The sequence below is a fragment of the Microcebus murinus genome, chromosome 9 (assembly GCF_040939455.1).
Source record: "Microcebus murinus isolate Inina chromosome 9, M.murinus_Inina_mat1.0, whole genome shotgun sequence".
In the NCBI taxonomy this organism is placed as follows: Eukaryota; Metazoa; Chordata; class Mammalia; order Primates; family Cheirogaleidae; genus Microcebus; species Microcebus murinus.
The window spans coordinates 91,618,423-91,645,592 of record NC_134112.1 but is presented as its reverse complement, the minus strand read 5'-3'; the positions used below and the strand labels follow the sequence as shown (position 1 = coordinate 91,645,592).

Here is a 27,170-nt window from a genome sequence, read left to right as displayed (position 1 = left end):
AAGGGAAGGGTACTAGACCAAGAGTCAGGGAACTGAGCTCTGGCCCCAGGCTCTTTATGAAATCCTGGGCAGGCCACTGCCCCTCTCTGGGCCTCAGTTTCTTTATCTATAATACAAAGGAGGAGTTGTAAGACTAGTTAGCACAGCTAATCTATCATTTAGAGAATATGTATTGTTTATTATGGGCTAAGTAGTGTTCTCGTCACCAGGGACATGAGAGCAAATAAAACAGACACAGTCCCAGCTGCCATGGCCTGGCCATTCTAGATGATCTCCATCCAACTCAAATACCTGGCACACTAAGATTCTGACTGTAGGCTGTGAAGAGGCCAGAGTATACAGCCAAATGGCTAAATGACCCAGGAGGAGAAAACATGGGCTCTTCAAGAGCAGTGTTCTTTTGAGAGCAGAAGCAAGTGTCCCTCACTCCCATCTTATGCCACTCTAGGTTCTGAGCCTTAAAGCTTAAGATAGATAATGGCAGCCCCACTGACTTTTATTCTGAAAGGCAAGTCTAAGGCTCAAAGAAACTTCTCAGAAATATAAACATATTTTGTTTTGTTTTTCAGTTAGATAATTAAACTTACTACATCAGAGAAATGGGAAAATTATTTGATAATTGTTTTTTTTAAAAAGTATCTAAAATGGGCTAACATTAATGGACAGGGGAAAATTCATAAAAATTATTGAGCACTATATGAATTGACCCTAATCTCTGTTTCTCACAACAGGAAAAACAATTTATATATATAATGTAAAAAATTAATGAATTGTTTGCTATACATATGACAGAATACCTCTTTTACCAAACATAAAGCCCTATGCTGGATTTCTGTAATACACATACTCTGTATTGCCAAAAGAGAAATAGTAGTGGGTTTCATTCTCTATTTCCTATCACCTATTCACTGAATCAGCATCAGAGGAAAAAACCTTAAAAGATGTGAAAGTCAGCTCCCTTTTAGAGAGCTATCAAAAGAGTTCCTTAACCACACCTTTCTCCCCAGATCATGGACACCAAGATCTCCAACTACACACTGTCTTCCACAGGAGTCTCTGACAAGTCTGCTTCACCCTGGAATCTTCATGATCAATATGAGAGAATGAAGAGATGGATAGGCAGCCATAAATATCTCAGAGATGAAGACACTGGAGAGATTAGCAGGAGGAAACCTAGAGGTGACAGAGAAGGGCATAGCCATAGTATAAACCAGGTGAAGTATAATGGAGCAGCCTAAGGACTTCAGGGCAGTGATGTGAGCCTTGGCCTGAGCGTCTCTCCTCCCAGCTGTGTGGACTTTCATCTTCCTGTGGTGTTTATACAAATAGACAATCAGCATCCCAGAGGAAACAAGAAACACCATGAAAGGCAACCAATTTCCTGCACCAAACTGAAATATATAAAAACAGTGCCAGCTTGAAAAGGGGTACAGATTGCTGCTGTTTCCTTGGGGAAAATTGTAGGGCTTTAAGCCAATTTGGACTATAAGTAACAAACTGATTCATCAAGTACATCAGAAAACACCAGAGACTCAGGCTATAGGCCCTCTGCTTCAGCCACAAGTAGACGGAGTGTTCAAAGGTTGTGATCTTCTTGCAATAGAAGACACTGAGGAAAGTGGCAAACCACAGGCTGGCCTGGCTTACCAGGACCCAGAAGACATTGAGATAGTGAAGCCAATGGCTGCTCCAGAAAAGTGAAAACAGGCTTAAGTCCAACATGATGAGCCACTGCAGGAGAAACCTGCAGCCAGCCAGGCCCAGGACAATTAAGTTGTATGAGGTCGTCTTGGATCTTCGGACTCATTCTCCAAAACTCCACACAACAAGGACTCCATCTCCAAGCAGATAAATAAGAAATTCAGCACTGCCACCAGCATCAGCAGTCCTAGGCCAGCAGTCAGCATGGCTGGAGATGAGAGTCTGTCACTGCTCCTGGCTGAGGTCTGTCACCACTCCTGGCTGAAAATTTACCACATTAAGGTAAATTTTCACACCACAAAATCTGGTTTTGGCCTTGTTCTTCTATAACCTGTCTTCAAGCAAGACTGAACAGCTATGAGCAGGAACAAAGAGGATAGAAGTTACGATCCCCTCTGTATTTGCATCTACATGGTTGAACCCTGAGTCTAGACTCAGAGATTGGAAACAGTACCATAGACACAGACTCTCCATTTCAAAAGTCATGGGATAAGGTCTAGACACCAGTACATAATATAACAAGACCTCTCAACAAGAAAGACTAAATCAAAACATATTCAGGTTCTATACAGAGCCAGATATGAGCAAATATGCTATTAAAAAAAATAAATGTTATTTTCATAGGAAGAACATTGAATATGTTAGCATGAAAGTTGAATCACCTCAGAAATTAAAAATATATTTCATTATCAAAGGTAGAAGTAGGAGAATCCTGAGGGAAGAAAACTTCAGAGAGGCAAAACATATTATATTTAAGTGCCAAACAATAAAAAATATAGGTCATGTAGGGGAGCCATTACTGTTAACCATGGTCTTTGAAGCCATTTGCCATTTATGACCAATTATCCATGTACACTTGCCTCAGCTTATATCTCACATCAAGCTCTTAGGGAAAGGAGATGAGCTCAAAGAAATGAAAAAAAGATGAGCACAGTTATCAAGAAATGTTAAGAAAAGGGCTTCATTTATTGTCCTTCGGATCACAACTTCCCTGGGACCAGGCCAATATAAACATGTTTGTGGTAGGCTGAATTCTAAGGTGGCCCCCAAGATTCCCATCCCCTGCTATATATACCCTGAATAATTCCTGAGTGTGAGTAGCACTGTGAATAAGATGAGATGTCACTTCTGTGATTAGGCAAAGGTGAGCAGCTTTTACAGGTGTAATTAAGGTCCCAAATCAGTCAATTTTGCGTTAGTTAAAACCAAGGTATTCTGGATGGGCCTGACTTAATCAGTTCAAAGTTTTGAAAGACTAACTGGGCCATAAATGAAGAGAGACATCTTCGTGCTGGGCTTGAGAAATCCAGCTGTCATAAAAAGGCTCACAGCAAGAAACTGCATGAGGCCTCTAGCTACTGAGAGTAGCCCCCAGCTGACAGCCAGCAAGAAAAAGGTGACCTTAGTCCTACAACCACAGAAACTGAATTCTGCCACCTACCACGTAAGCTTGGATAAACTTCAGAAAGGAATAAAGCCCAGCCAACATTTTGATCACAGCTGTGACACCCAGTTAAGTTGTACCCAAATTCTTCCCAAAAAACTATGACATAATAAATGTATGTCACTTAACTACTACGTTTGTGCTGCTACAAAGCAAATAGAAAACAAGTACAGTGTTCAAAGCAGGCTGGCAATGACTATGAGGAAATGCAGAGAAAGAGCAATTGGGTTAGAAAGGAGAAAGGTCAGGCTGGTCTCTTTGGAAGGCAGCATGAGTATGGAGGACAGGAGGGTTATACCAGAACCAGGAGACCTGGAGTCTGGCCACAGCACTGCCTTACACTCCCCAGGAAACTATGGGCAAGCTGCTGCCCCTCTCTTGGCCTCAGTTACTCCCCCAAGAACTGAGGGATTCTATGACTAGATTTCCATTCCTTCAGGTAAGAGTTACAGAGTGCTTATAATGTGCCAAGCTACAATGTAGTAGGCACAGGAGACAAAGCAGTGAACAACACACAGTCTTTGCTTACAGGGGGTATTCCTTCTGCAGCAACCCCACCCAGCTCCAACACCTGACGCCCCCAAACCCTGGCTGCAGGCAATGGAGAAACAGAGAAGGTCATGATCTTCCACTGGCCAGAAAATCCAGATAAGGCTTAAACCTGTCCAAAAGCAGAGTTTCTTTGGTGACTTTTTGAAGAAACATATTGCTTCTATCTCCCCACCTGCCCAACCTAGCCTGGGCAGTGGAACTTTCTATACAGATCATGGTAGCCAACTGATATGTTTCCAGAAAGCCTAGTCTGGCCTAAAACACAAAATCTTCGGAAATATAAAAGGGTTTTTGACAGACTACTTTAATGCTGGTGTTAAAAGAAGCTAAACCAGATAGAGAATCGAGATAATCACTTAGTTAATTCCACTAAGAAAAATGTTTGCCAAAAAAATATCCAGCAATTGGTATACAGGTTCATCTAATTTTAAAACACACATTATTTTTAAATTATTACTATTTTCTACTTCCTTATATCAGAGAGACATAGGATATTGGCAAAGAAAGTTGGATTATCTGCAGTTATTTGCAACAATGTGACACTTTCCATGCAAAACATGAAAACCCAGTTTTTACTTCTGGAGTTTATTAAAATAATGCACTTTGCATTGCTTAGAGTACAACAGCTCTGTTTTCTATCCTGTTTTTCATGTTACCAGCTCATTTTGTTCCAAAATCAGAGAAGAAACACGAAGAATTGAGAATAAAAATTTTATTTTACTTAAATATACAGTTCATTAATTTTACTTTTGTCAATTATCCAGTTAAGGGCCTAGATCTTTCTCCCCTGTTATGGCCTCTAGGATCTCGAAGCACATGCTGCCATCTTCCACAGAATCTGACAAGTCTGATTCCTCATGACCATTATGATAGAATGGAGGAAAGTGTGGGCAGCCACTAGTGTCACAGAGATGGAGACAGTGGTGAGCTCAGAGGGGGCATATTCAAAGATGATGGAAAAGAGGCTAGTCAATGCAGAAACCATGTAAAGGAAGAACTTTAGAGCAATATGACCCTTGGCTTGAGCATCCTCCTTATAGCTGTGTGGTCCTTCATCTTCCCATGATGTCTCTATGAAAGACAATCAGCACATTGGAGCTGAGACACCACAAATCATCAGTCAGTTTCCTGTACTGGACTGCAATATATAAAAATAACACAGACTTCAAATGGGGTAGAGGATGCTGCTGATTCCTGTTAATGGTTTGTAAAACTTCAAGCCAGCAAGAGCTAACAAATGAAAAGTCATCTTGAAAGACATTAGCAGAAACCAAAAACCTAGCCTTCAGGCCCTCTTATTCATCCACAAGAAATCAGGGTTGCCAAAGGTCATAATCTTCATGCAGTAGAAGCCACAGAGGAAAGTGGCAAACCACCTGCTATGCTGGCCTGGCTTACCAGGACAAGAAGACATTGAGATGATGAAGCCAACCACTGCTCTGGAAAAGTGGAAACAGGCTTACAGAGGAACCAGAGGCCACCATGATCAGCCTACATAGGAGAAAGTGGCCAACCCTCACGCCCAGGGCATATATTTTTGACCTGTTCCCTAAAACTCCAGACTATAAGGATTCTGTTTCCAACCAGGCCAATGAGAAATTCAGCCACTGCAATCAGCATCAGCAGTCCCAAGGTGGCAGTCAGCATGGCTGGGGAGGGGAGTCTGTCACTGCTGACCTAGGAGGTTCCCTGCTTCAGCACTGATGACCACATATATCAACAAGGGTGATATCAGTGTTACAGCAGAGCATTTCACTTCTCAGAACTCGGATGTTGTCACTGACTGAAATCCATTATCTGGCAAAGATGTTATAGCTGTGTGCAGAAGAAATGTTCTTGAAGGTAACAGTCCCACCTTCACTTGTATCAGACCCAAGATTAGGTACAAAGCCACAGTTACAGACTGTCCTTCCAAAGGACAGAGACCCCAGAGTACAGTCTCCTGAAACCCTACTCCCACCCTACCTAACTCCACAAAACCAAAATAAGATATTCTGAGAACCTAAACAGTGGCAAATGCAAGGCACCTCATGTTATAAAAAGGCAAGTATGACATTTATCAATTGTTTGAAAAATACTTATTAAATGACTACTATATTCCAGGTCCCTGTTCCAAGCTCTTAGGAAACAATGTGAAGGAAACAAAATCCCTGCTCTTATAGAGTTTATATTCTAGTAGGAGAGGTAAATAATTAATAGTTTTAACATGTTTATAATTTGAATATATAAACATGAGAGCTGTATTTATACAAAAGTTTATTACAATGACAACAGAGAAAACAAAAGAAAGGATAGGGTAAGAAAACAAGCAAAAACAAACAGAAGACAGGATAAATATTAACTTCAAAACAATAAATTCTAGGAGAGGTCCGACGGGAGAGAAATCTGTAAACCACAGTTGCTACTTCATTTCCACACGGGACTCTTCAGCATATCAGCCATCAAACCAAGAGCTGCAAAGAAGGAGTATTTGGAGAGTAATAGCCTCAGTGCTTTCTAGTTTACTAGAGCAATCATTTGGCTTTTACTTTTGACACAACCAAACTATTTCTGCCATAATAGTATCATACAACCTCTTTCTACCAAAGTCCCTTATGTTTGTGCTCCTATATTCCACTGCTCTGAGCCCTCAACTATTTTCACAGTTCCTGAACCAAGAAAAGAAAGCCAATGAAAGATCAAGTGGAATACAAGCATAAGAAGAGACCCTCAGAGGGACAAATTATGACTTTACGCTCAGCATCAACAGAGCAGTCTATCTTATACACAGTAAGAATACTGAAAGGAAAGAAAGAAAGAACAAGCATTGGTTTCAACAACCTGGTACTTCCATCCAAAAATTCACTCTCTCCTGTTGCCAGACTCAGTACAGCTCTACCCCTACATATGACTACAAGCATTTTCATATTCTTGTACAAAATTGTAAATGCTTCCCAAAATTATGGCTACTTTGCCACTAGGTGATAACAAGGCAACTGCTTCTTCAGTAGCAGCTGTTAACCTGAGCAAATTAATTCTTCTCTTAATGAGCTATATTAGTCCAGATATTCAGAAATTGGGCAGATCAAGCACATTGTTAATAAGCATGTTTAATAGGAACAAAATTTATAAATGTACACATATTCATGGTCTTTCCAGCTTCCTTCCCTACTGCCTTATGAAGAGGAAGGGTTCTTGCTCACTGGCTCAACTCGGCCTCTTTGGTACTGGAATTCAGGTGTTTGGAGGGAGAAGGAAGCACCGAACCACACCATCCAGGGTGCTGGGTGCAACAAGGATCACAACCTTAGAGGAAAAATATGATAAGCATTGGCAGCCTTGCTCAGGGTAGAGAAAGTGAATAGAGTAACACCAAGTCAGTGAGGGGACTTTGCAAGATGAAAAAGAGAGAATTACTTTTGTCTGCTTCCATGAGTATGAAAATCTGGGGAGTGAGAATTTTTAAATGTAGCAGACAAAATGTGGGGAACTCTCTAGGAGGTGGAGCTTATTTCCCTCCTGCTAAGTTTGGGCTGGATTTAACGACTCCCCCAAAGAATAGAGTGCAGAAATGATAAAAATAGTAACTTTACAGTGTTCCTGGCAGATAGCATCTTAACCAAGCGATCAAGGTTAACACCAGTGACAAGTCACGTTGATATCATGATCCCTGTGATGTGATGTGATGTGATGTGATGTGATGTGATGTGATGTGATGTGATGTGATGTGATGTGATGTGATGTGACGTGATGAAAAGGGCACTTCACCTCTGTGGTACTTTTCCCCAAAAGCCCATGATCCCAGTCTAACTATGAAAAAAAAATATTAGACAAACCCAAATTGAGGAGCATTTTACAAAATGCCTGAATAGTAATCTTTAAAACTGTGAAGGTCATAAAAAACAAGAAAAGTCTGAGAAACTATCACAGACTAGAGGAGACTAAGTAAAAATGTACGATAGTTATATAAAATATTAACATTAGCAGAAACTGGGTGAGGAAAATATATGAAGTTTCTGTACTCAATTTGCAACTTCTCTATAAAATATTATAAAATTGAATTAAAATTAAAACCTTTATTTTTAAAAAGTTAAATAAAACTCAGATATGTATTCATCATTTATACATGAATTATGATGTTAGCAATTTGAGAATTGTGTCTATTGAGAGGAGACTTAGAGGAGTAAGATGCTCCCATAACATTGAAAGATCCTGCTAAGAGTCAAGCAACACAGACAACAGATGGGGCTTTCTGGATATGTACCCATCCAAGGCACAGTGTTCACAGGTTCATGCTAGTACCAGTCTGAATGGGAACAAGCCTCAGGACTAGCTTTCTATTAGACGTACTTAAAATAAAGCACGAGTGATCATGCATAAAAAGTCAATATGTTTTTAAGTCAGACATATTTGGATTTGCCTCCCAACCCAACCAATTAGTAGCTGTGTCCTTAAACAAGAGCTGTGTCCTCTGAGCTTTAGTTTCTCCTTTATAAAAATGATAATAATGTTTATCTCACAGAGCTGTTGTGATGATAAAAAAAATTACCTAGCTTTTTGCATAGCAAGTAGTGTCATTTAATTAATGTTATTTGTCTTTCCTTCCTTGGTGATTTCTCTCCATAACCACTCCTTTCAATGAAGTCAGAGAGCACCTGAAGTTTTTAGGAACAGTATGCAAATCCAGGATGAACTGAGTTGCTGATTCTAGAGAAAGGCAATTGGTTCTGCACAATTCCAGACTCTCTAGAAAGTACAAATAAAGATGAGAAGGCCGGGTGCAGTGGCTCACGCCTGTAATCCTAGCACTCTGGGAGGCCAAGGCGGGCGGATTGCTCGGAGTTCAAAAGCAGCCTGATCGAGACCCGGTCTCTACTATAAATAGAAAGAAATTAATTGGCCAACTAATATATAGAGAAAAAATTAGCTGGGCATGGTGGTGCATGCCTGTAGTCCCAGCTACTTGGGAGGCTGAGGCAGCAGGATTGCTTGAGCCCAGGAGTTTGAGATTGCTGTAAGCTAGGCTGATGCCACGGCACTCACTCTAGCCTGGGCAACAAAGCAAGCCTTTGTCTCAAAAAAAAAAAAAAAAAAAAAGATGAGAGACTGGACTCTCAAAACACACAGATGTCAAAGATTTAAAGAGGAAGGTGAGAGTTAGGAGAGATCTTATAGTTAAACACATCAATATGTTTAACTATTTCTTCTCCCGAGATACCTGAATTTCAGATCATTACAACCATAGTCATTGTCCCAATTGTGAAAACAGCAAAATTGAGACAAATAATTTTCCTGTATTTAAATGTTATCAAACCAATCAAGTACGTATCTATGTTTAGATACCTCATCTGCAAGCAAGATGTACATACATCCAGCCTTCTGCCCAGGGCATCTTGCTTCTTCCTGTTGACCCAAGGCAGAGTTTTGTTTTGTTTTGTTTTTTTTACCCGTGAGAAAATTCTGGTACCAAGGCAGAGTTTATTCACCCCCATTCCTAGACCCCATATGCCCACACAGCCATAATCCAGAGACAGATTAAGCTGTTCTGAGATGATGCTGAGCTCATGCCTCCTCTAGGAGTAGGGAGGAAGGTGCAGGGACTGTGCCTCTGCTCTTGATGTTGTCCACATCTCCCCTTTCCTTTCCCCTTCTCTCACCTCCATTAACCCATATCACTTCCTTGTTAATTTCTATGCCAGGCAAATTCTCATACATACATAGAATTTCTTTTCACACTTTTTCCTTTATGGAATGAAACTGGCCATGGGCTGTTCTATTAGGAGATAAAATGAAATTTATTATCTGTGCCTTTCTTTAGACTACAATATCTAAATCCCTAGGGAAGCTTGTCAAACTCCACTTCCCCTTTCCACTCCCACACCCAGAAGGAATGGAGGCAAGGCATATAAAATTTGAAAAAAAAAAAAATTCCAGTGGACTCTGACATGCTTCTCACCTTCCCAGCCCTCTTTGACAACCAGTGGGCTAGACTAGAGGATCCACCTCTAGATTTAATTTGTTAAAAAGAGCATTATTGAAAAATGCATTTTAAATGCTTTAGTAAGTTTCAATTTTACCTGGAGACTCTGGCATTTGAAGCCATCTTCAATTCACGTTTTAAAAAACTCCTTCTTAGTAATCCCTTCTCTTTCTCCCTTTCCTTCTCTTTCTTTCCTTCCTTCCTTCTTCTCTTTCCTTCCTTCCTTCCTTCAATCCTTCCTTCCTTCCTCCTTTCTCTCTCTTTCTCTCTCTCTTTCTCTCTCTCTTTCTCTTTCTCTCTTCCTCACCACTAGAATTGGCTCATCAACAGAATGCTGCTAACAATGATCAGCAAAACCCAATGCCAAACATGTTTAAGGAAATCTAAACAATATAAATGAACTCTCAAATTTCAAATCCTTGAAATTTTTAAGAATTTTATTTACTTTTTACAGAAATTGTATCTACTTTCCCATCATATTTCTTTTTTTTTTTTTTTTTTTTTTTTTGAGACAGAGTCTCGCTTTGTTGTCCAGGCTAGAGTGAGTGCCGTGGCGTCAGCCTAGCTCACAGCAACCTCACACTCCTGGGCTCGAGCGATCCTTCTGCCTCAGCCTCCCGAGTAGCTGGGACTACAGGCATGCGCCACCATGCCCGGCTGATTTTTTATATACATATCAGTTGGCCAATTAATTTATTTCTATTTTTATAGTAGAGACGGGGTCTCGCTCTTGCTCAGGCTGTTTTTGAACTCCTGACCTTGAGCAATCCGCCCGCCTCGGCCTCCCAGAGAGCTAGGATTACAGGCGTGAGCCACCGCGCCCGGCCCCCATCATATTTCTGTTGGTCTCTTCCTTCCCAAGTAGCAACATTGAAAAGAAACTTAAAAATTGTTTCTTCTTTAATGTTACAACTTTTTCATTTAAAAATATATCTCATATAAATTTCTGGGCCTAAAAGCCCACAGTCTATATGACAACATGACATTGATTTTAGCTAAGGAAACTAAGCCCCTACATGATTTTCATACCACCTCCCCACTCCCCTTATATATACATCAGCAGCCCTGGGTGGGTTTTCAGCCTGAACACATGCTGCTTCAGACATCATTTTGAATATTTTCTTCTTGTCCTAGAAAATAAGCTTGTTTAATTGAGCACAATCCCATTCTGTCCTGTCTTTCCACCCACCTTGTGATACAGTGGGAAAAGAATTGGATTTAAGAGTCAGAAGATTACAGTTGGAACTATGGATATTCCCTTCCTAGTTCTACTATTATGAACTATTTACTTAGCTTTTTTGTGCCTTAACTTTCTCACCTATATAATGAGTACAATAATACCTACATTACCAAAGAGTTTGGATGAGCTAATAAAACAGTATGTGTAAATGTAGCCCATACAATATTGGGCTTGTAGCAGTTGAAAGTTAAATGGCAATTCCCCTGAGTTATAGCTACCACAGTGAGTATTTCAGGATGTTGTAAAGACAATGTTCTGACACCTGTTCTTCACTTCAGAAAGTGACCCTTCTGTACAAAGAGATGTAAACACCCTTCCCTTTCCTGTAATAGGCAGTGAATACTGGAAGATGCAGGATATTGAATACTGATATTGGAGAGCCTGTAAATTATCATGTCTTGAAAAAAGCATGATTTTTTTTACATTTTCTGGCTAATAAGTACTTAGTGGTAGGTATTTTAGCAGCACACACTGGAAACAACAAAATTCCAAATCCACAGCATTGCTAAAAGCTGTGCCTAAGGAAGACTTTGGGCAAGTACCTAAGCAAAGAGTTGGAACTGTCTTCAAATAGCAAAACCATTTCTAACACAAAGACAGCATATCGAACCCAGAGGGGATAAAATGAAGACAGCGTAGGACAACCAAGAAACAAACTGGCAGAACATTACCAATACAAGAAAAAGGATCCAAACAATGGAATAAAGCCTATTCCCCTGCCTTTCTTAGTAAGGAGAAATTGGATGTTGACATCAGAATTCCCTATCTGTCCTTTAGATAGGCAGATAGATAGATAGACAGACAGACTGCATATATTGTAGATATTTGAAAGTATGTTTTTCTGATTATAAAATAATGTTCATCATAGAAAACTTGAAAAATGTAAAGAAAAGTTACTTAACACTTCCCATCTAAAAATAATTGCTATTTACATTTTATATATTTCCTTTGAGACTTTTTTCATATATATATATATTTATAAAAATTGGCATTGTAACATTATGTTTTATTTTGATTTCACTTAGGCCATATAAAAATTTCTCTGACTATAAAATGGTAAATAACTACATATTATTTTATCATAAAAATACATATTGTTGTATATATTTATGACACAGCATAAGTTATTTGACTAAAGTAATAGAGACCAAAAACACAGTGCCTGAAAGAATGGAGATGTTTATTTCTCATCAATAATCCAGAAGTTCAGACTTAAGCAGTCTAGAGCTGGTATGTAAACTCCACAGTGTCAGGAATCATTCGGCCAACTCTAAGATGGATAATTATTCCACTACCCCTAAGGATTCACCTCATCTGTATGGTCTAAGATAGATAATCATGACATCAGCATTCTGGGCCACAAGAAAAGAAGAAAAGTGAAAAGAGAGGGCATGATTGCTCTAGGGCGACCACCTAGAAACTACATAATCTCTTCTGTTCACATGCTATTAGCAGAACTTGACAATGTGGCAATATCTACTCATAAGAGGAAGCTGTATAATGTAATTAACTGCCAAAATTCTCTACAGCTAACAATTTGATTACTATGGAAGAGAGGAGAAAGAACAGATATTAGTGGACCAATGAGGTTTTCTGACACTCATTTAGACTTATGACATAGAGTACATTTAATCACTCAATAATCCTTTTATCTCTTGATCTTAAGATTCTAACATGATATACTTCCAGGTGTTGTAGAATAAATTATTGGTTTGAGTAACCCTTACTGAATGTTTCAGTCAAGATTCTAGAGGCTAAATGCAAAAAGTTAGGTAATTTGTAGAATTTGAAAACATATTTACTTTGAGTTGTGTAAATATTATAAGCATCTTATGAACACTAAAAAACTACATACATATAAGTTATTATTCCCCAACTCCCAGTCCAAAACTTGTCTTCAGATTCCTGTTCCTTTGGATGTATAGTCCTTCTGTTGCAACCCCAGAAACAGGGTTCTCCTGGAGAAGAATTGCGTTGTACACAAATGCATAAACATGAAAGAAATTCGCCAAAAGTTACATACTCCCATAACTGGTCCAAGGGCTCCTGCAAGCTTTCCACTGAATTCCATAACATATGGTGAGGTACACTATTTTGTAAATTTGGCCTCAGATGATGTTAATTTTACTATTTGGCACTTGCTTTTAACCTCAGGCTAGCTCCCTGAATTTTAAGATCCTTGGAACTATTCTGGATTTGGCTTCTTTAATACTAACCACTTCCCTCTACCCATCAGCTCTGACCTTTTCTTCCTTTCCAGAACAAACCTAGAAATTCAGTCCTAAGGGTTCCTTGGTAGTAAGAGCTCAGTTACTACCCCCTAGTAAGTGTGAGGACCCTTTTGCTGTCTTCTCCCACATCAGACACCTATTTGTTTTCACCCTTCTCTTTCCCTCCTTTTCTCTCTGAAACCTTCCTTTTTTTCTTTTCTTGTGCCACACCCCCTTTCCTTGGCTAGGGGCTCCCAATGACCATTTGCCCATTGCTGAGCCCTCATTGAGGGCTCCTCAGCTAAACTACAAAAATTTAACCAATCATGTGCACCACATGTATTCCTTAATTTGGGAGAACTTCCCATTATCACTTCAGTAGCCAATGGAACAATGAGATGATTTCCATTATCCAGGGATGCAATCGCCATGCAAAATACATGATCAGTAATGCCTCCAACAAATTCCTTAGAGAATGTGACTTATTTTTTAAATATCAGCAAAAAAAAAAAATTACAGATAAGCACTCAAATGTCTAGGATGTCAAATCAGCAAGCACAATTCCTCAGACAAGAGAGAAAACTGTTAACAGAGAAAATCTTACTCCCAAACCGTGAGGTGAGTTGACTCCAGACAGTGTTTACTGCTGAAATTGCACTATTTGTTGAAACAAAGAATCTTCTTTGCTTTTGTTTTCAGTTTAGGATGTGTGATAATAATGAGAATAGAATGTCCTGGAGAGTAAAGGTTGGCAAAAATCATACAAATGGATTTGGTCCCCAAATCCAACCCTACATAAAAAGGGAGATAGTGGAGCAGGTTAGCAACACAACATGGAATGTAGAGGATGAGGAAATAGATCATCAGCTTCATGGCACCTACATGAGCTTCAGAATGCGGATCCCAAAAACCAGTGGCATTTCTCTGCATTTTCCGTATATGTCTCCTCAAGGAATGGATTAACAAGGAAGCAGAAGTCACATTAATGATCAGCTGGAGAAATGAGCTCAAGACCAAAGAGGTCACCAAAGACAAGATGCCTTCATCAAATAATGTGCCATTTCTGCTAGCCGCAAGTTCAGAAAAACGTGATGTCTGGCTGAGCACAACGTACAGGAGACTGGTGAAGGCAGAAATCAGCACACAGGCCAGCAGAAACTTGGAGATCTTTGGGGAGATATTTCGTTTCAGCAGGAGAAACACTGCATGTTGGAAGTTAGTAATCTTCACACAGTACAAGCTGTTGAGCAAAGTCACGAACCAGAGACTGCTAGAATCCAAAAACATCCAACAAAATGTAAAAAAACTGGACATGAAACCTGACTTTCTAACACGTGAAGAGAATAACCAGACAACATTCAGTAAAAACAATCCCAGCATAAGAACTCGGGTGACGCTCAAGCTGAACAGGATCCTATCAGAAGAAGAGATTCTGTGGCTCCTGACCCACGTTTTGTAATTGACCACTGTAATAAATAGACTTGTTATGATTCCTACAAAAGTAAAAAAAAGTGAGACAATAACAGCAGAGAAATAGAACACCTGAAGCATCTTTACTCATTGAAGATTCAGCAGTTGTGATGCTGATGGTGGGGGCAGAAGGAAAACTGAAATGTATAAGCACACGCCAGTATCCAGTCAGGAAGGATGGCTCCTTTTTTATTTTTCACCAGGATAGAAAAATCACCTATTCATGGTCTAAGAGCCAGCTGCTTTTACTGAGATGCAAATCTTCCAAGGATTGCATTACTATTTCTTCATTCATATCCTGTTTTCCTTAGAAATGCCTAATTAAAACAAGCCTAGGTGAACTTGGGAGTCCACTCCTCCAAAAGCAGCAGGACTAGTGGGAGGAGTCACACCAAGCCCCAAGGACTTCAAATCCACATTAGAGAGCTCCAGTCCAGTATTGTTTCTGTCACTGTTTCACAGCAAACATAGTTTTTCTTCACAGCAATCCCAGAATATGATGGGACTCCCTATGCCTCACTCCTACTTACCTACCTCCCATCCACATATCCATGGATTACCAGAATCCAACTTCTCTCTACCCTCTAATCTGTTGCTGCTGCAGCCATTTTCTCCAACTGTCATTCTGCCCATGCAAGTGCTACTCCTGTAACCCCTGGCAGTGATTTACAGTTATCTACTAGATCAAGTTCAAGGACCTGGCACCTCCTCAAGGAAGCCTTTCTCAGTTAATCCCATCCTTTCATGATGATTCCTTTACTTTGCATTCTCTATCTATATACATAGATTTGTGCCATAATCATTTGCTGTGTTCTGTTTTTGCTTAGAAAAAAATGTCAGCCCTTTCATGTGTTTCCTTTACAAATCTGGGTTTATGTTTAGATCACTTGTGGCTATTTCCTCTTAGATATTTAACTGTCAAAGTACCCTGGTGCAATATACATAATAATGCTTTAGTTGTAGTTTTGTAGGACAAATAGCTAGGTATATCATTGCCTGATTTCTCTGTAATTGTTCAGATAGTAAAGGGAATACTATGCTTGGCAAATGATATTCTGGAAGGCCATAGGTGAGTGCAAAAGTATGGCATCTCTTATCTACTCTAGCAGTTGAATGAAATCAAGGTGCAATCCTGGATGCAGCCACATACATGCTACCAAATTAGCGTCAAGGTACAGCATAAAGTCCTATTACCAAATCCAAATATGAACAAACAAGAAAAAGGAACTAGGATATAATGATAAACAGGTCTAAAAAAGGGGACTAAATTCATGAAACATTTTAAGACAGATGACAGGAAAGCTAGCCTGGAGGAATTCCCTGAGCTGCAGCCTAGGTGCTTATAGAAGCTTTTTATACAAAACTAGTGGCACTGACAGTGGCATGCCCAGGTCAGTTGATCAGGCAAACAGAGCAAACCAGCAAGGTCGTGACTAAAGGGAAATTATAGTACAGATTTCCCATTAATTGTCTATCAAATACATGAATGTATTAAAGTAATTAAGTTGAAATAGGATAAACAATATAAAGAATTTCAAATATGGATTGTAAGGAAACTCAATAAAATTCAAGAGAAAATGGAAAACCAACTCAAAGAAACCAAAAAAAACAAAAGTACAAGAGGTAAAGCAAAGCAACAAAGTACTACCCAACCAGATGAACAGAACAGCATCCTACATATCAATTCTATCAATTGATAGAATTGTGAACATTTTAAATTCCCCACTCAAGAGACAAAGTCTGGATGAATGGATTAAAAAATATAATCCAAGTATCTGCTGTCTCCAGAAAACACATATAATTCACAGGGACTCTTACAGACTCAAGGTTAAGGGATGCAAAAAGATATTTCATGCAATGGCAACCAAAAGAAAGCAGGTGTAGCCATTCTTGTATCAGATAAAATTGACTTTAAATCCACAATAGTAAAGAAAGACAAAGATAGTCATTATATAATGGTTAAGGCAGCAATTCGACAAGAAGACACAATAATCCTAAATATTTATGCACCTAACACAGGAGCACCCAGATTCATAAAGCAAACCCTACTAGGTCTAAGCAAAGAGATAAACAGCAGCATCATAATTGTTGGGGACTTCAACACCCCCATAACAGAACTGGACAGATCATCCAAGCAGAAATAAAGAAACAATGGACTTAAATGGGAATCTAGAACAAATGGACTTAACAGACATTTACGGAACATTTTACCCAAAAACTACTGATTACAAATTCTTCTCATCAGCACATGGAACATTCTCCAAGATTGATCATATTTTAGGTCATAAATCATGGCTCTATAAATTCAAAAAAATCAAAATTGTACCATGTATATTCTCAGATCACAGTGGAATAAACAAGAAATCAACAACAATCGAAACACCTAATTTTACATAAAGTCATAGAAATTAAGCTCCCACTGAACAATTATTGGATCAATGATGACACTAAGATGAAAATCCAAAGGTTCCTCTAACTGAATGACAAAGGAGACACAAATTATCAAAATCTGTGGATTCAGCAAAAGCAGCCCTAATGGGAAAATCCATAGCCTTAAATGCCTACAACAAAAAGATAGAAAGATCACAAATTAACAATCTAATGACACATCTAAAGTAAGATATAAGAAATAAACATTCCAAAAAAGAAGGGGAAGTCCAGTTTAGAAAGTAATAGATCCCATCTTGAGTGGGATATACCAAATTGTTGGGTTCTCAGTAGTAGAAAGTGCTATCATTAATTTGTGATCATGTTGGCTAACATGATCAGTGAGTAAGCTGGTTCTGTTAGAAGTTATAGGAAAAGGGTTAACAGAATCCTTTCTCTCTCTGCATGAGAATCTGACCTTCAGTTAAACTTTCTAATTCTGTTCTCCTTGTCAACCTGATAAGATTAAGAACACCAAATGTGTTTTTAGGCCAAGAAAAAAAAATCCCTAATTGGCATCTTGACATCTTGACTAGAAGGAACTATAAGTAAACTATAAATATCTTATAGAGACTCCATGCATTGGGCTTCCCTAAGTATAGTGATTCTTCTCATGTGTGTGTTCCTTCACCTGACCCTAGAAGCTATGTCTATGAAATTATTACAAGAGAAATTGTCTCCTTTGGGACATAAAGCTACTCCTACCCTTACACTGGATCTCTTCGCCTTGCACCTGAATTGTATGACCTGCAGCAAGGATTCTGCAAAAGAGGAAATCTTGACACTGCCCTGCTGGTAAGCTGGGTCCCTCAACTATATCCAACTGAACAGGCTGGTGCCACAGTGGCCTAAGATAATCTTGTAAGTCTGAATATTTATTAGATCCCAAAAGACCCACTGGCAGGCATTGAAGCCATGGGTCCAAACTCTACTACGTGACAGGTCTGTAGGAGAAGCTTTAAAGCAAACAGTCGAAGCGAAAGGATGACACCTTCTTTGATGATGGTTCTGAAAAGTGAAGTCAGTCATCATGAATAAACAGGAATTTAAAAATTTGAAATTTTTTCAAAAGAGTACTATATGAAGCTTAGGATAATGAAGAAAACTTCCATTTCTTGAGTATTTTAAGTGTTTATTATATACCCAGCAATGCACCAGGTATCTTAGGTCAGTTGATTCTTAAAATAGTCCTAGGAGGAGAATATAGTTATCCCTATTGATAAGTGAGGAAAATAAAGATCAGAGAAAGTGGTTGCCTAATATCATAGCAAATGGTTTAGTACATTCTATGCTGCTATGATAGAATACCATATACTAGGTAATTTATAAAGAAAACAGATTGATTTGGCTCACAATTCTCAAGGATGGGAAGTCCAAGAGCATGGTGCTGGAATATGCCTGGCATCTAGTGAGGGCCTTCTTGCTGCTTCACAACATAGTGGAAAGGCAAGAAAGCATGTGTGAGAATAAGAGAAGAAAGAGGGTGTTTTTCTGTTAAAGCTTTGGCTAACATTCTCGAAAAACTCTCATTATAAGCAGATGTTATCATTCTTGGGCCCTCCAGAAAGGCGACAAGCAAAATGCTTTTGGCATCTCGAAAGACTATTGCCATAACCTTTGCTCTTGCCTGGCCTTCTTTTGCTTTGACTGGACCACATCTATTTCTTGGTAGCCAATGACAGAAAAACACCCATGAAAGCTTTACTAAAGAGTTCTTCTCCACCATGATAATGTTCTGTTTATCAAACAAGGGCAATTTCTTGAGAGTTTTCCATGGGAAAACCTCTTTATAGTCCTGATTTGGTTCCTTCTGACTTCATTTAGTTACTTAATCTTAAAAAATCTGTAAAGTGTACCCATTTTTCTTCAGTTAACAATGTAAAAAAGATGGCATTGACAGGGTTAAATTCCCAGGGCCCTCAGTTCTTTATGGATGGACTAAATGGCTGGTACCATCACTTATGAAAGTGTCTTGACCTTGATGGAGCTAATGTTGAGAAATAAAGTTTATATTTTTATCTTAAAAAAAAGAGGGGCCAAACTCCTGCAAAACCTAACCACTCCTGGGATAATGGCATTAATCTGTTCACGAGAGCAAAGCCTCCGTGATCTAATCACCTCTTAAAAGACCCACCTCTCAACACTGTTACAATGGCAATTAAATTTCAACATGAGTTTTGAAGGTGACATTTAAACCATAGAAGCAACTCTGGTTAAGCTAGAAGGTCTTTCTGAGACTAAGCTCTTTCGACTACATTAGACTGCCCCTTTCATTCTATAAATAGCTGTTATCAGCCAGGCACTGTGTAGGGTGCTAGAGAAATAGAGAAGAATCACCCATAGCACATCCTGCTTTCAAAGAATACAAACAATAGTGGGAGAGACAGACAAATAGCCAAATAGAGAACTGAGCTTTAGGTGTTATAATATGGAAAAACAAAGAGTGCAATAGGAGCTTTCAGGAGACACACTTAATATAGCCCTGAGAGTTCAGGAAAGGCTTCCTTGAAAAGATATATAAACTCAGTCTTGAAGTGTGCAAAGGGGTTACCCAAGAAAAAAGATAGGATAGGAAGGAAAAGGATACTGAAAACAGAATAGAACTCTACATGCAGGCTCAGAGGGACAGAGCATGTAATGGGTTCAGGAAATAGAAGAGAGGAGGGGTACAAGGAAAGGAAGAGAAATGGTGAGAGATGAAATTGGAAAGATAAATCACCAAGTATCTATGGCATCGTAGGTTCACATAGTAATGTGATCAGAGGCAAGTACCTTAGGAAAACACACAGAATACATATTTAACCTTACCTGAAATAGTCAAAGAAGGCCCGGTCTTGAAGAATAAGAGAAGTTAACACAGCTGATGTTGAGAAAGAGAATTCTAGGCAAAGAAAGCAGCATATGTAACAGCAGCAAGAAAAGTATGGCATATTTGAGAACTAGTAGTTCAAGGTTCTTTTGAAGAAGTAAGGAATGAAAAGATAAAAGTAGGAAGGAAAATAGGGGCCAAATGATGAATGGCTTTGTGTAGCAAGTTAAGGAATTTGGACTTTATCCAAAGCAATGGAGAGCCATTGCAGGACTTTAAGAGGGGAGCATTATTATCATATTTCACTGTATAAAAAAACACACATCTAGGGGATGGTCATGATGGAGACTCAGACTTTTGGGGGGAGGGGGGGAAATGGGCATTTACTGAAACCTCAAAATCTGTACCCCCATAATATGCCAAAATAAAAAAAAAAGAAAGAAAAAAAAAAACACAATGCAAGTAAGGTAGAAATGTTTTGCTGGAAGGGGATGGAGTTGGAAACAGAAAACTAGTTAGAATCCTGTTGTAATCACTCTGATAGGTTGAAAAGGGTAGAAATGGAGACCAGGGGACATTTGAAAGAAATGTTTTTTAAGTACAACCAAAGAGATCTGGTGGTCAAATGGATATGGAGGTTATAGAAGAATCTAAGATGACTTCCAGAATTCTGGTGCACTTAGATCACACACACATACATACATGCATGTATTTTAGTGAATTTCTGTATAATCTGTACTACTATCTTAATAAAGAGCTTATTTAAATAAGAAAATGTGTTCATTCAGGCTTTCCAAAAGTACTGGCTGAAATGGGATTAGACATGCAAGAGATTTTAGGTGGGAGGGAGCCAGAGAAGGTTCCTAGAGTATTCAGATAGCAAGGTAGGTCTGACAGCTGCAAAAGGGTGGGGAAAGGATGAAGAAATGTGCAAGGAGAGTCCTAAACTTCAGCACAATTCCAAGAAACTTTCAATCAAACTGATGGAGAGTACTTGGGCCAAAACTGGGACATGGAATCCCATGTCTCAGCAGAACAGACCTGCCTCAGGGCTGGGAGTAGCCTGCAAGAAGTGTGGCCCTGCAGTTGTGGATTCAGCAGCTGGGCCCACCAGCCAATTGTGCCCCCACAGCAGAGATCTGAGCCATGCGTTTTCATGGCTGCTACAAAAGGGGGCTGGAGACAAAGATCACCTGTGCCAGCACCCTCTCGTGATAGAATGATTCCTTCATTGCATCTGAAGCATCTGTTTCAATGACCCTTTCAATAACGCTTTCAATGTCGCGTGTTTCTGTGTCTTTATTACATACTAGATGTGATGTTTCTGAGAACAGGAACTGTGTCTAGTACAGTGCTTGATACAGAGTGAGGGTTAAATGTCTGTGGTAAAAATGGATGGACTGGAATCAAGGTAAGCCAGAATCAAAATGGAGTGAGAAATGTGTTTAATCCTGGAATATTACAGTAGTGATCATCAGCTAGCCAAACTCATCCTTTTGTCAAAGAGATCTGCTAGCTGTGCAATAAGGATACAAGCCTTTACAATCAAGAAAAATTAGTTCAGAAATCTTCCCTCTCTGGCTATGAATATCCTATTTGGCAACAAATGAACATGCTCAGGAAACTCTACTGATGAACTTTTAAAAACATACTTTTCAGGATTAACCTGGAAATGTTGCTCTGGCCATCAGCCCAGTTCCACTAAGTCAGAATGACAAGTTAATTGTAGTAAAGTCAACAAATTAATCACTCTACAAGTGCAAATGTGCCAAGGGGAAAAAATCAGATTATTTCATCTGTAAGTGATGAAATAAATACAATTTTTCTCCTGAGCCCCCACCTGCTGGTTGGGGGTGGTGTTTGATCCAATCATATAATCAGTGTCCTCAGAATTTTTAGTCTCTTTAAATATAAAAACAAAAATGTCTAAGACATCCTCTCCATGGCATGCTACTCTCCTTTAACTACGGTCCAGGTATATGGGGAGAGGGCTGAGATTAACTCTACCTCATGGCAGCAGACAAGTGTCTGTATTCTCTGCCTCAGTGACTTTGTCTTCTCTGGCTTCCAGGGAGAGGTCTTCTGTATGCCACAGCCTACAGGCTGAGTCTGTACCTATGGTTTGCTCCCACTGACTGCAAACTAGGAGCTTTTAACCAGTCCTCACAGTGGGAGGATTCAGGACTCTCATCTGCCCTACTTACAGTCTCTTTCTCTCTCTCTTCTCCTTCCCTCCATCCTATGGGGACTGGAAGGAGTAGGCTTCCCCTTACTTCATGTTTTCTCACACCATCAGCAACAACATGCTTTGTGGATTCACCATCAAAAGAGAAGGACTCTACAGGTAGATACTTCAGGCTCAACCTTGACAGTAGCTAATATTTTTGTGCATTTACTATCCTTTAGTTGTTAAAATGCTTTACATACGTTGTCTTTTTTAATCCACACACCAATCCTATGAAGCATACCTATTTTCTAGTGAAGTCCAAGGAAGTTTAGAAACTTGCCAAGGATCATGTATCTAATAAGTGGTGGGGTCAGGATTCAAACTCAAGTGTGTTTGACTCCAGAACTAACACTCTAACACTGGAATATATACATATACATATATACATATATATATATATATGTATGTGTGTGTGTGTGTGTATATATATATATATATATATCTGTGCTATATATTTTTCTAGTCTAGCAAAATGTAGAAACACCAGAAAATAAAATATAATTGTTATCAGCAGTTGTTGGAGGTTATAGGGTCACTTTTGCATTCTTAAAACAGAACCTCTTGCAGAATTAAACAAATAACATTGACCTTCCTTTCCACCTATCCCAAATCAAGAAAATCACAAACACAACTTTAAGACCCCCTATGGTAGCCCTACTCATCTACTTTTGGAAAATATAAGGGAAATTGCACAGAGTAAAGAGCATTGGTAAGCACTGAAATTGTTTGAGAAACACTGGAATGTGTTTTATGGTTTGTTTTCATTTATAATCCTCTTGAACCCAAACTACTAAAGCAAAATAAAATAAACAAGATGGCACCTACCAGGTTTTCTCAAAACTGAGCCTACGGCATTAGGTAAATCTATCCCATGCCCTAGGATTCAGTGAGGAGCTATCAGATCAGGCATTCCCCCTTATGGATTTGGAAGACCACAACCTCCCCCAAAAAGCCAGACTTCCCATGATTGTGCCTCAAGCAACAGGTGAGATTCTGTTCCTCAGTAGCTCACCCACCACCCAGGCCTCCACTCCCACCCCCAACTTTGATTAATGGCTGAAGTAATATAACAAAGTCTGAGGTTTTCTAGGAGTCACCTCCAAATTTATCTGAAAGGAGTTGGGAATGGATTGAAGTGGAGATGCCACATTTCCTCTCAGGGAACCAAACAGGCTACATCAGACTCCCACTCAGAGAATTCTACACTTTCCATGAACACTACTGGTGCCTACAAAATGAACAGTAATGTAACAAAAGCATGTTCACTGTACTATATCTAAATCTGTTAAGTCAGGAAAGCATTTAATGGTGCCACAATGGGAACAAAAGAGAGGGATCACTATAAAAGTTAGTTGAATGCACTAACAGCCAAAGAACACCCAAGCCAAAACCTCTAGTGTAATTTTATGTTCAATTAAAGGGAGGAAAATCCCAACACGTAAGCCATTAGACAGAATCAGGAGTTCAGGTTAGAGTTCAAGGACCATAAGGTCAGAGTTAGGCAGAGAAGTTGCCAAAGTAACAAAAAATAGAAACAAGTGTTCAAGAGTGGGTGAGGCTGAGTTAAAGAGCATGGAGTCAGGGTAGACAAAGCAGATGTCAATCAAGACAGCACAGATTTCCATAGTTAAACTCTCCTATGATGAAAAGAAGCACAGATTTTTATTAATTGCAGAACTATTAGGCAGGGAAAAATACCAATTTTAGAATTCTTATATTTTAGTGAATTATAAATGAATCTTAAAACATTCTTTAGGTTTCAGCAGATACTTTTTCTAAAGCAGATTTTAGGTGGTGTCAGAATTAGGAATTTTCCTAGCAGCTTCAAAAGGCAAAGTATCAATTTAAAAGTAAACCATACAGACCAAAAGACATTTTATTCCTGTAATTTTAGAAATGAATATATAAATCCCAGAACAATCCTAAAATTAATTTCTGGTTACATATGACCAAATGTGCAGTAATGTAGTAAACCTTCATGCTATGTCAAAATATATCCCCTTTCAAAAATCACCACCACCACAACAATAACAATATTTATTGTTTCCTCCATGTAAGACTCTAAGCACTTTTTATGTTAACTTACTCATTCCTTCCAACAATCCAATCAAACAACATACTATTATTATTTCCATTTTACAAATAGAGAAAGCAAAAGAGAGGAGGTTACGAAGCTTCCCCAAGGTCACCCAGTTCGTAAGGGCCAGGGCCAGGATTTAAACACAGGCTGTCTGGCTTTGAGGTCCACACTTGTGGCCACAACACTCTACCTCTGAGATCCCCTTTAGTGCCAGAAATCCAGATTCAAAAATTCTATGTGTTCTAACTGAATATGTTCACAAGTTTGAGAATTCTTCATGATATTAAATTATAACATTCTCATTGACTTGTCAAAATTGTTCAATTATAGAAAATAAATGAATGCCTATATACTTCTATTTAAATAAAATTGATTAAACTTATAAAAAGTGCTTATATTTGATAAGACTCCATAATTTTAAAGTTATATATGCATCTTGTTAAAAAAAAAAAGAACTGCTTGGGCTTTTGCCAAATCTATTAATAAAAAATTTTACTTGTAAATTTATTTAGCAAAATGATCATGAAATGTAAGACCAGGACCTGGAATCCAAGGTTCCTGATTTTCATTCCACTATTTTTGTCATTGCACAATGGGTTTGTGGAAACTGGAATCCTATGGGAATTGCTGTTGCTGTATAACTCAATATTAGTTGCAATAATAGCCTTCACTTACTGAGTACTTTATACAAAACACTGCTAACATGTCAGAATACATTATCTTATGAATCTCTAATAACCTGTGAAGTCTATGTTACAGTCCATATTTTAAGATGAGGGGAAGAGAGGATCATACAGGTATTAAAGTAACTCACTTGAGGCCAAAAATCTTGGAAAATTGACGGAATCAGAATTCAAACCCACATCTACAGGACTGCAAAGATTTGGCCCTTTCCCTCAAGTCTACCACATAATTTTATTTATATCAGTTTATCACTGTTAGTATCAAATTTAAGAAACTAGTAATCAGACTCATTATGGTGAGCTGATGATTATTAACTTACAGCTCCATGTCTATATAGTGAGAGTGTTCCTACTATCCTGACACTTCTGAAGACTACTTTATTCCTTACCACCCCCTCCCCACAAAACAACCACAAAGAGAGATCATGAGAAATGTGGCTTTCATTTGGAATGGGTCCCCAAGTGGGACCAGGGGCAAAGCAGTCAGTATTTCTCTCCTACTGATGTTACAGAACTGGTACCATGGGTGGTCAGAAAGAGTCCTGTAGTCTTGGGCCAGGCTGAAGAATTCCTGGGCTCCACCCCATTACCTCTACTACTCTATGGGGAAAAGGGTCCCTTGGATCCAGGCTTCAGATGACCAGACTGACATTGGAGCATCTCCACAAATGTCTGCTTCAGCTTTTTGTTTCCCAGAATGAGAATAAATGAGCGGCCAGCAGGATAAAACATTACAATTATTTCACAAATCATTATAGCCCCCTTAGTATTTGGTAGGAAATAACTGGCTGATGCCAGGGAAAAGAAAAGAAAGTAAAATAGAAAGAGAAAGAAAAGGGAAAGGATGATTTTGATGGCCCTCTTGTGGGCCTCGGTGCTTGGATCTCTGACGCTTGTGCCGTTTTGCTGCATCTGCCGCGTGTGCCTCCCCAGGGAGAGGAGGAGTAGAAGGTAGGAGGCCAGGGACACAAGTAAGGGAGGGAGGTTCCACAAAGTCCCAAGAACATGCATCAGATAATATTCATTTCTCTTCTTTCTGAAGCGCTCAGTCACATTCCCTGTTCCATCAAGTCCTCTGAGTGCAGAATAGATCTTAAATTCATTGAACAGAGAGATGGTACAACCACAGGATAAGAGCAATGCACCCAATAGCATCCACACGACCACCTTGGAAACTCTCCACTTGAGCCAAAGGAATGTGGAGTGGGAGAAGCTGGCAATTTTCAGGCAGTAAAGGACACTGAGACAGGTGGCAAACCAAATGTTCAGGTGGTTTGTAAATGCCCAGAAAATATCAATGATTTGCATTACTATCCCTGAATCACGTACATTGGAAGAGGAGACTATTAGAAGACCATCAGTGAAGAGAATCCACAGCAGAACAATACCCGAGAGAGCCAGGATGGTGATGATGAAATCAGACAAAGAGATTCTCTTGTTCTTGAACCAGCTGCTACCATTGACAAACCCAATGAAACCATTCCCAAGGAGGCCCAGAATGAATTCAGTAACAGACAGAACCAGGAACACACCCTCAGCGAACCCCAACATGGCAGCAATTAGCACTGATCTTTATTCTTTCTGTTGATGTATATAATCTCCTTCCTGGTTTAAAATATTTCTCTGTGAATCTATCCTCTCTACCTGTTGCTTCACTGTACCTGTCTCTTGTCTCTGCCCAATTTAATATGTTGTACGGCAAAGTTCAGTGAATCCTCTCTGGCTCTTTCAGGTTAGTCTGTCCTCTGCACAGATGACATGGATTGTCACATTCTGTCTCTGATCCTAAACTCGGCAGTTCTCTGCTAAAATGCAAATACAGTAGTGTCCAGTGTCACACAGAAAAGGAAGAGATCTGGGTCACCAACAAGATGGAGGACTTGGTCTCAGTTTCAATGGGAGGGTTCGGAATCACCCAGAACAGAAAGGTGATTGGCACCAAAAGAAGGAAACACAGAATCACTCGGAAGAGTGAAAAGTCTTGTTTCTCAGGAAGGAGGACTCAGAGACACAGAAAAGGGGAAATATCAGAATTCCACTCTGAGGCATGTTCCATCACCTAGAGGGAGGTTTAAGTGCATAAAATAAAACATGTTCAGCACCAGTCCTGGATTCGAATTAAAAGGCATGCCCCTTGGAGCATGACTTACATGTAGGAACTCCAAGTTCTTCATTAGTGAGTCATATCATCACAAATTCTTAACTGCTTAAATATTTGAACAATAATGGAGCATAGCATATAAGCTATTCACATACAGACTTTTCAGACTGCATGACCATTATACTGATAAGTCAATAGTAGTTCATACTGACAAATCACACAGATACCACCTGTCAATCAAAGAAGGCTTATTTAATCTAAAACAGT

At 39.2% G+C, this 27,170-nt stretch overlaps 3 protein-coding genes across 3 annotated transcripts; all 3 read right to left on the bottom strand.

Annotated features, from left to right (window-relative positions):
* Positions 1-608: 608 nt before the first annotated feature.
* Positions 609-1,907, bottom strand: TAS2R5 (taste 2 receptor member 5). Its single transcript, XM_076006195.1, is given in 4 exon segments — positions 609-1,076; positions 1,079-1,502; positions 1,504-1,865; positions 1,868-1,907. Coding segments are annotated over 4 exon segments (894 nt in total). The 3' UTR covers positions 609-1,008.
* An 11,762-nt stretch (positions 1,908-13,669) lies between these two features.
* TAS2R4 (taste 2 receptor member 4) lies at positions 13,670-14,787 on the bottom strand. Its single transcript, XM_076006194.1, has one exon. It carries the CDS (start codon positions 14,655-14,657, stop codon positions 13,764-13,766), a length of 894 nt encoding a protein of 297 aa, XP_075862309.1. The 5' UTR covers positions 14,658-14,787; the 3' UTR covers positions 13,670-13,763.
* Positions 14,788-24,866: 10,079 nt separating this feature from the next.
* Positions 24,867-26,907, bottom strand: TAS2R3 (taste 2 receptor member 3). The gene has a single exon (XM_012768043.3). It carries the CDS (start codon positions 26,351-26,353, stop codon positions 25,403-25,405), a length of 951 nt encoding a protein of 316 aa, XP_012623497.2. The 5' UTR covers positions 26,354-26,907; the 3' UTR covers positions 24,867-25,402.
* Between the last annotated feature and the right edge of the window lie 263 nt (positions 26,908-27,170).